The 8,718-nt window shown below is 41.3% G+C and overlaps 1 protein-coding gene across 1 annotated transcript; it reads right to left on the reverse strand.

Annotated features, from left to right (window-relative positions):
* Positions 1-4,031: 4,031 nt before the first annotated feature.
* Positions 4,032-8,015, reverse strand: LOC135195324 (uncharacterized). The gene is made up of 5 exons (XM_064221586.1): positions 8,009-8,015; positions 6,383-6,543; positions 5,435-6,213; positions 4,545-5,337; positions 4,032-4,325 (listed from the first exon to the last, which is right to left on the reverse strand). The coding sequence occupies exons 1-5, from the start codon at positions 8,013-8,015 to the stop codon at positions 4,032-4,034; spliced, it is 2,034 nt and encodes a 677-aa protein (XP_064077656.1).
* Between the last annotated feature and the right edge of the window lie 703 nt (positions 8,016-8,718).

The following is an 8,718-nucleotide window of genomic DNA, read 5'->3' on the forward strand; positions in this document are numbered from 1 at the left end:
AATAACAGAGATATCATACCCTATTCTGAATCTGTCCTTAAAATCACAACTTAGTAAGAGAGAGTAGTAGAGAGCGAGAGAGAAGAGAGAGAGAGACGAGGAGAGAGAGAGAGAGATGAGGAGAGAGAGAGACTGATATATCAAAACACCTCTTAAAATCTATTATACCGTCTTGGGAATTATAAAAAAAACGACCTTTTGAGGTCTACCGAAGAACGGGAATAAAAAATAACGATGATGAAAGACTTATTGGTCCTTCCCTTTCCCTTTTGGGAATAAGACCATCAAAGAGAAGTCCTCCGCTGTCACCCGATCTCCTTACGGAGTCTTTATCCGTGGAAAGAACTCTCCCCAAACCCCAACCACGCCCCCCCCCCCCACCCCCCCCCCACCCTTACAGCTCCCCAAAACGACGGGCAGTCTTTTTACGATTTGTCTCGATGTTAGAACGATGAGTTCATAATTCAGATTCATCCTTATAAACGAATATTTAAATTTAAACAGATAAAAATATGTCAAATGTAGTTAACTAATGGAGTGTTAATCAGTCATGTCTAATTCCTCTTTATTTGGAACCTTGTATGACCCTTTTAGGCTATAACTTCATAAACACTATCGTTCTTTTATGTCGTTCTTTTAGATATAAACTCCTTAAGCACTTGTTTTTTATGTTTTGTTATTAACTTAATAAACACCGTAGCTCTTTAAAGTTAGCAAATTCATAAAAACAGATTTGCGTAATCTGCTGTAAATAGGTGTAGAAATCCTTATGCTTCACTCGCTAGTTTAAAACACCACTAAACGCAAAGCCGAAGTACGCGTTGCCTTATCTCACCTCTGTTCCAACCTAGGTACATTTGTCGATGAAACTAGTTCCACCGTTCGGCTGTTTTTTCAAGTTTGTCAGTCTTTGCCGAATTGACAAATTGCTTTAGTCTTCGCGTATACAGTACTTAATAATCACAGATTAAAGAATAAACTGGTAATAACTGATAAAGAATATATTGGTAATAACTGATAATAAGTGGTTAGCATTCATAAAAACCAGTTTTTTCATAGTACCCTCGCACAGAACTGTTTATTAAGTTTTATTTTTAATTTGGAGGTAGATTAAACTAGAAAATAGCGCAGTTCAGTTTCAGCTTTCATCATAGTTTCATCTTTTATACAAAGTTGAAATCCTTTATGTGGTAGACAATATTTTCTGTAAAGGCTTATGTCAACCTTTTAAAGAACTCTTTTGAATTCAGAACCAAACAGAATTTGGATCTGAACCTGCTATTTTTATTTACTATTACTCTGCTACTTTGATTAACTCTATTATATCTACCATGTTAAATTATGCATGCCATGCACTGCATCGTTAAAGCTTTTTAGTTTGTCCAACCCGACGGAGGCAACAGTGTCTACACTTAAGCCATACACTTTTGTAGCCAAGGCGTACCACTTAAGACAATTAGGTTTAGGTTGAATCTGCTTTCAAGTGACTGTTTGTATCTGCCGCTGCTTCAGTGTTTAACCTTTGTAACACCTGATTAGGATGTATTTAAATTAAGTTAATTAAAGATTCTTTAATTTTCTAAAGCAATATTAAAGCAGTTACTGCCTAGAGCCACAGGTTAAAAACGGCACGGAGCCACAGGTTAAATACGGCTCGGAGCCACAGGTTAAATACGGCTCGGAGCCACAGGTTAGTAGAGGAAAAGACCCCATATAGACTCCACTTTTCTAGCCCCGCCCCCCACCCCCCCCCCGGCCTGGCTAACCCCCCTACCCCCTCCTGATAAGCTCATGTACGTACGTGAGGCCTAAAAAGTGGCGGGGCAACCCCCAAACCCCAAGAGGGGCGTGGCCACCCTGACCCCATATAGACTCCACTATCCAGGGGGGGGGCGTGGCCACCCCTGACCCCATATAGACTCCACTATTCTTGGGGGCGTGGCCACCCCTGACCCCAAATTGACTCCATTTGTATAATAAACTCATGTACATACATGACATCATATTAGGAGGCGTTGCCACCCCTGACCCCCAATTAACTCCATTTGACTTACAAGCTCATAGTCATAAGATGATTTAAATAATTCTTCCTTCAATTTCTTGACCGAAGAAAAAAAGTGATTGAACCTCATTTGTTTGCTATCTCTGCCCAAACGATCGGCGTGATCTTCATCTTTGGAATAAGCCATGCTCTTTTACGCATATACATTATCTTCAATAGGGGCGCCGATACCGTATTGGGTTAATAAGGTAGCTATGGTGGGTAGATCAACTTCTTCGTCGCATTCCCAAGATGTGATATTTTCAAGTGTTTTCACAAATGCGGACCCTTCAATACCCCTAGCACGATGACAGGCATGTGATGCGCCAGTGCGAGAATATCAGAAACCTGCCAATTCAGCATACGGATAAGCTCGAATGACGTCCGCCACCACACCGTAATTCCTGCATGTCACACAATTAGTGGCTACTACTAAACACATATTCCTCTTCCTGAACTTATTTTTGGACAAGTTACTGAAAACTAACTTGCACGAGGAGGTTGATGAAGCCATGGCAAGAGTTCATGTCTTGATGTGAGAATCCTTCAAGAGATAATGAGCTACGAAAGCCCCGCAACCCGAGCTGCCTCTATCACAATCACTGATTACAAACCAGTTGTGATGAATCATTAAGTCTCTCCCAGCGATGATTCATGCTCACACGATTAAATAAGTCTTATCATTCCCTCACGCCAAAGGTCATCCACACAGATCGGTGTGATCTGCATCTTTGGAATACAATACTTCAACGAAACACCGTGTGTCACACCTGATTATTACTTTCCGACTGAACACCATAAATACAGCTGACAAGGGAAATTGACCCAAAGTGTATAAGAGTAAGTGCAGCACGCCGACCCTCAGTCCCTACAAGTATTTCTCTTGACCGGAACGTCATTTCCCTCCATCACTATTCAGTAAGTAGCATATAAAACACTTTCCGTTTACTTGAACATATAGTAAATATTAAAAACAGCAATAAGATTCATCTGTATACGGAATAGATATTCTTATAAATAATGTACCCGTTGAAAGAAGCGGAATATATAAAACAGTCATTATTCCTCCCTTTCAGATATGGGAAATAACTCTAGTAGTGAACTGCCAGCCGACGAAGTAGCCACTCAAGTCAGACACCATTACTATTATGGTGTTGGAACCCCAAACTCATTTATTAGGAAGGTGAAAACGGGTCATGACCATGAAGCAGGAGAAGAAGAAGAAGTAGCAGGAGATGCAACAACTCCCACTGGCAGCCCACAATAGTGCAACCCCCGACCAACTTCGCCACCACTCACTACTGAAGGAAACGAGCAACCCGGTGAAGGTATGTAAAACCGATGTGTTATATATCTATTTAATAACAGTTCCTGATTCCATAGAAACACACACTCTTTTTCTCCGTTTCCCTGTTTTTGCTTTCAAATGTATTGTAGGCATAGTAAAAAACACCTATATAATTATTCATAAGGATTTATTGACCACATAAAGACAGTTTACAAATTCAATACACTAATCACCGTCAGACCGCTTCAGCACGCATCCCAATATAACGTCCACGTGTAGGGTGATGTGGTCACGACCCGGACAGTAAAGTGAATAATATTCATAAAAAAAAAAAATTATTGAGCTACAGGAGAGATTTTGTGCTTAAAAGAAAGCTTAACTAATTCCCCATCTTATGTTATGAGTTTCATATCTGTAGATATCATAGTATTGGTTTTACAGCCGTTTTTAAAATCCAGAATTCTCTGTCCGGGTCGAGACCGTGTTCACGACCCGGACGGGGGTGTGGTCTCAACCCGGACGGATGTTTTGGCCACCAAAACACACTTACACCAATGTTTTATATTTTTTTTAACTAAGAACATCCAGAACATGACACTGAAAGGTGGAATAAAACAATTGGTAGCAAAAATCTCAATGTAATTCAAAAAATATATATGTATAAAAACTGTATAAAACTAAGACTAAACACTAATGACTAAACTAATGCATATTAAAGTCCCTCAAGGGAGGGAGGACCTTGATCAGCTTTGCTTGTCGTTGGGTGGTCCCCGTGCTGACTGTGAGGACCCCCAACACCCTGCTGCGGTCGACACTGTCGACATCCCCGATGGCTGGGAAGTGGAAGGTGTCCTTCAGCAAGGGCGACTTTATCCTCAAGAAGTCCAACTGCAGCCGGCCGTCTTTCTCCAGGGAAATGACCTTGCCCACAAAGTGGACAAGGTCCTCAGACCTCTTCTTCTGGAAGACAAGCTGGACCAGGACAAAGTCACCCACCTGGGGGAAAAAAAATGAAAAAAAAGAATTAATATGGAATGAATGAATAAGGAATTTGGCTTTAAAACCAAGCACTGGGGAATCAAAGGCCATTCAGCTAGGCTACTAAATTTGACAATTAAATAGAAATTTTCTTCTAGACTTGCTTATGCAATAGATGAACATAATCTAGGCTAGGATAGGCTACAAATTTTGAAATATTAAAAAAAAGTCCCTCACCTCTGGCTCCTTCTGGACGAAAGGATAGGAGGCAGCATCATGCTCAAGCTCTTCTGCAAACTCATCTGAATATTCAGATGAGTCGTCACACAGTGCAGGATTGTCGGCAGCCTCCTCATCGCTGCTGCTCGCCTCAACTGCCTCAGACCTCCTCCTCTTTGCTGCCTGTCGTGCCTCCTGCTCTCTCTTCTTCTCCTCCAACCTCCGCTTCTTCTCCTCTCTGGCTGCTTTCTTCTCCTCCTTCTCCCGCAGCTGGCCAAGAGCCTCCTCATCCTCAGTCAGGATGCAGGCGCGGATCTTCTTGCGCCCTCTGGCAGGAGGGCGGGGAGGAGCCTTCGGGTAGGGCTGCACAGCTTCGGGAGTGACGTCAAGAATTGAAGGAGATGAAGGTGTTGGAGTTGGAGTCTGCCGAGGTTGGGGTGCTGCTTCAGGAGTGCTAGCCGCTGAAGCAGAGAAGGCTGGTGACATCCTACCTATTCCAGATGGTCCAGGCTGAGGTTGGTCAGGCTCCGATGAACATGGTGTCAAGGGTGCGGCAAGAGTTTGTGGCAAATCATCATCATCATCATCAGGAGGGGCCTGCTCTGTGACTTCTGCCCCAAGAAACGCATCATCTGGAAAGATGTTGCGGTTGACGGGAAAGATGCCAGTAGCGCGAAACCCATTGGTGATGTTGGTGACATTACAAACCTTGTCCCAGGCCTTGCACGCCATCTCTCTGGCACATATGTTCCGTAATGGGCACGTGAGGGTTTGAGAGCTTGAAATCGTCCTGAATTGATCGCAGGACAGACTTGAAGGGGCCAAAGACACTTACATCTAATGGCTGGAGTTTGGCTGTAGTATGAGGTGGCAGCGTGACAATTACGATGCCATGCTGTATCGCATACTCAACCGCACGAATGCTCATGTGACACTCGGCATTGTCCATTATCAGCAGTATCTTATTCTCCACTGAAGAATAAGACACCTTATGGAGATGCTCGAGTGTCTGCACGAAACGCTCATGGTCCATCCAACCGTTAGCCTGCAAGAGCACTGTGGTTCCAGGAGTAGTCCCTCTCTGAAAATCAGCATTCATCTTCTTTCGTGCGATGATAAACACTGGAGGGAAACCATGCCCTGCAGCATTAACAATCCCCACGAAAGTCATATGATTGCCTCTCTCCCGAGCAACCTGCGAAGCAACAGGACGACCTCTCTCGCAAACAACCTTACATGGCTTCATCACAGTGGACAAGCCACTCTCATCCAAGTTGAAGATCCTGGCTGGCATGAAACTGTGTCGCTCGACAGCTTCCACGTAAGCCTTGAAGAAGACTTCAACGTTTACGCGGTTGAAAGCTATCGCGCGCGAAAGTGACATGCCCTCCGGAGCCTTCAATGCAAGCTTTGGATGACGGAACATATACCCGTAATACCAGTCACGGGTGGCCATACCTTCCCTCCTCCAGACATCAGGAATAGCCGGGCTGCCAACAGCCTCTGCATACTTCAGGACCATCCTCCTGAAAGCTCTCGTCGGCAGGCCGTAGAACATGCGCGCAATCTTTATCGAGTATTCCTCGATGAAGAGTTCCTGCGCATCGGTGAAAACCTTCTTGACGTTCTGCTGCTTTGGCACGAACGTCCTCCCATCACTCTCCTTGAGGGACCGAGTGAAAGCATCCTGAAAAAAATAAAACAAAGGTAAAGTGGGGAGCATAGGCCCTATAGGCTAAATGGAAAGTAAAGTTCTTACCCATAGGCCTGAAATAAAAGGTAAGTTCTTTGGCTAGCCTAGGCCTACCCATATAAATTAAAAAAATTTAAGAGGGCTTAGATTTATTCAAGCTTACCCCAAGAGTCGAAGGTTTCACTCCAAAAAGGTTGCTAGCAGTGCGGATGCTACAGCCTGTCTCAACGCGGTGATTAAATGCCTTCTCCAAGTTGGTCCAATCCGTGGTTAGGATGTTCCTGGGCTGGTAGTTGCGAGGCATGGCTGCGAGGCACGAAGGATCTGAAAGAGATAAATGGCATTAGAGACATAATGAATTGGCCTAGGTTAAATATTTCAATTTGGAAGACTAAACACTATTGGGGGGCACATATTAATTCTAAAAAAAATTAGTTTGCACAAAAAAAATAGCTCAAAACTGACTCTATCTTTGACTTTGGCAATCACCCATATTTAATTATTTTAAACCATCAATAATTTTATAAGAGTTAATATATAGTATTAATATTGGTTTTAGGTTAAAATGAGAGTGATTGACAGAGTCATTTAAAAAAAAAAAAAAATCCTTCTTATACCTCCGTGTTCTCGACCCGGACAAACCTGTCCGAGTCGAGAACACGGACCTTGCATTTTAAAAAAATTTCTTAAAAATTAAAAAATTGGCCTAGGTTAAATATTTCAATTTGGAAGACTAAACACTATTGGGGGGCACATATTAATTCTAAAAAAAATTAGTTTGCAAAAAAAAAAATAGCTCAAAACTGACTCTATCTTTGACTTTGGCAATCACCCATATTTAATTATTTTAAACCATCAATAATTTTATAAGAGTTAATATATAGTATTAATATTGGTTTTAGGTTAAAATGAGAGTGATTGACAGAGTCATTTAAAAAAAAAAAAAAATCCTTCTTATACCTCCGTGTTCTCGACTCGGACATCACGTGCACACTGTCCGAGTTGGGACCACGCACATCATTTTTTTAAAAATTCGTAAAAAATATAAACAATTGGCCTAGGTTAAATATTTCAATTTGGAGAAGTAAACACTAATGGGGGGCACATATTAATGCTAAAAATAATTCACTTCCATCAATAAAACACTTCGAAAAATCACTCGATATTTAGCCGTGGCAAACACCCATTTCCAGCTTTTTCCATGGCTTTATCTCACATATGGTACATTATAGTTGTAAGAACTATGCAATCATTCACTTTTTAATTGGTTTTTCCAGTACACTTAATTTGCATGAATTTTCAAAAACTGTCCGAGTCGAGAACACGGCATAATTTTTTTCGCGGGTACCCGAAGCGAGTCCATTCTTGTTTAGGCACTCCGTATTATCACTGATTTTATGCCAATATGGCTATATTACATAACAAAACTTATTACAAGTTGATCACGCCTTATTCGTGGTCATGGCACAATATATCCTGATGCCGAAAATTAAGATCGCGACCTCTTAAAATCGAAATTCTTACCTTGTTTACAAGCGAAGCGTTGGCGGGTAGGTTTGCAAATGGCGTCTAGTTAGGACCGCCTTCCCTCATACGTCATAGCTCTGACGTCATCCTAGGCTCGATCGTTCATTGGTTAATCAAGACTGTCCGGGTCGAGACCTTGTCCGGGTCGTGACCACATCACCTATCCTTATTTTAACCTGAATATTCCAAAAAGCGTTTAAGAGGAAACGACTAAGACGTCTTAGCAGTTTATCACCAACGTTCACGGGTGAATGATTCTCACAGCTCATCCTGAAATAAGTAAAAAAAGTTATGTGATTCAAGGTGTATGATACATATGTAGAATATATCCTTAATAGAATGTAAATGGGGTAACATAAAAATCAAAGGAAAATATGCATTTACCTTAGCTGTTTAAGATGCGGAGACATTCCTTGTACGTAATAGCACGTTTGACACACCCGACCTCCAATGTGAACATTTAAACTTTTTCAAATATTTAAAATAATATCCCGTTATCCATTTATCATTACCTCCCAAACGAGTGAATGAGAATACATTTTGTATTAATTAGGATAATACTGTTTTCACACCTCGGTGACTCACGCAATGAACAAAAAAACTAACGTAAACTAACAAAAAACTATTCGAAGTCATTCGAATAAACTTTTGGATTTATACCGTAACTTTAAAAAAAGAAGATTATATTTCTAGGCGATTTTTCCACGTAAAAACATATCCAATGTCCAACAATATTAATATCAGTAGACAAAGATAATGTATTAGATATAAAAACTAAAGGTTTAATTCTATTTTCTGGCAATGTCAATAATCCTACTTCATCCGAAGCGAAATCGAAAGATTGAAAATATAGACTATTGGTCACGTAATCACCTGAAAATGTTTCCTTACCAATCATGGCCAATGTGATTTTTTCAGGTATACAACTGTTAATAGGCTGATCAATTAAAATCGAATTTTCATTTTGCCCAA

The sequence above is a fragment of the Macrobrachium nipponense genome, chromosome 16 (assembly GCF_015104395.2).
Source record: "Macrobrachium nipponense isolate FS-2020 chromosome 16, ASM1510439v2, whole genome shotgun sequence".
In the NCBI taxonomy this organism is placed as follows: domain Eukaryota; kingdom Metazoa; phylum Arthropoda; class Malacostraca; order Decapoda; family Palaemonidae; genus Macrobrachium; species Macrobrachium nipponense.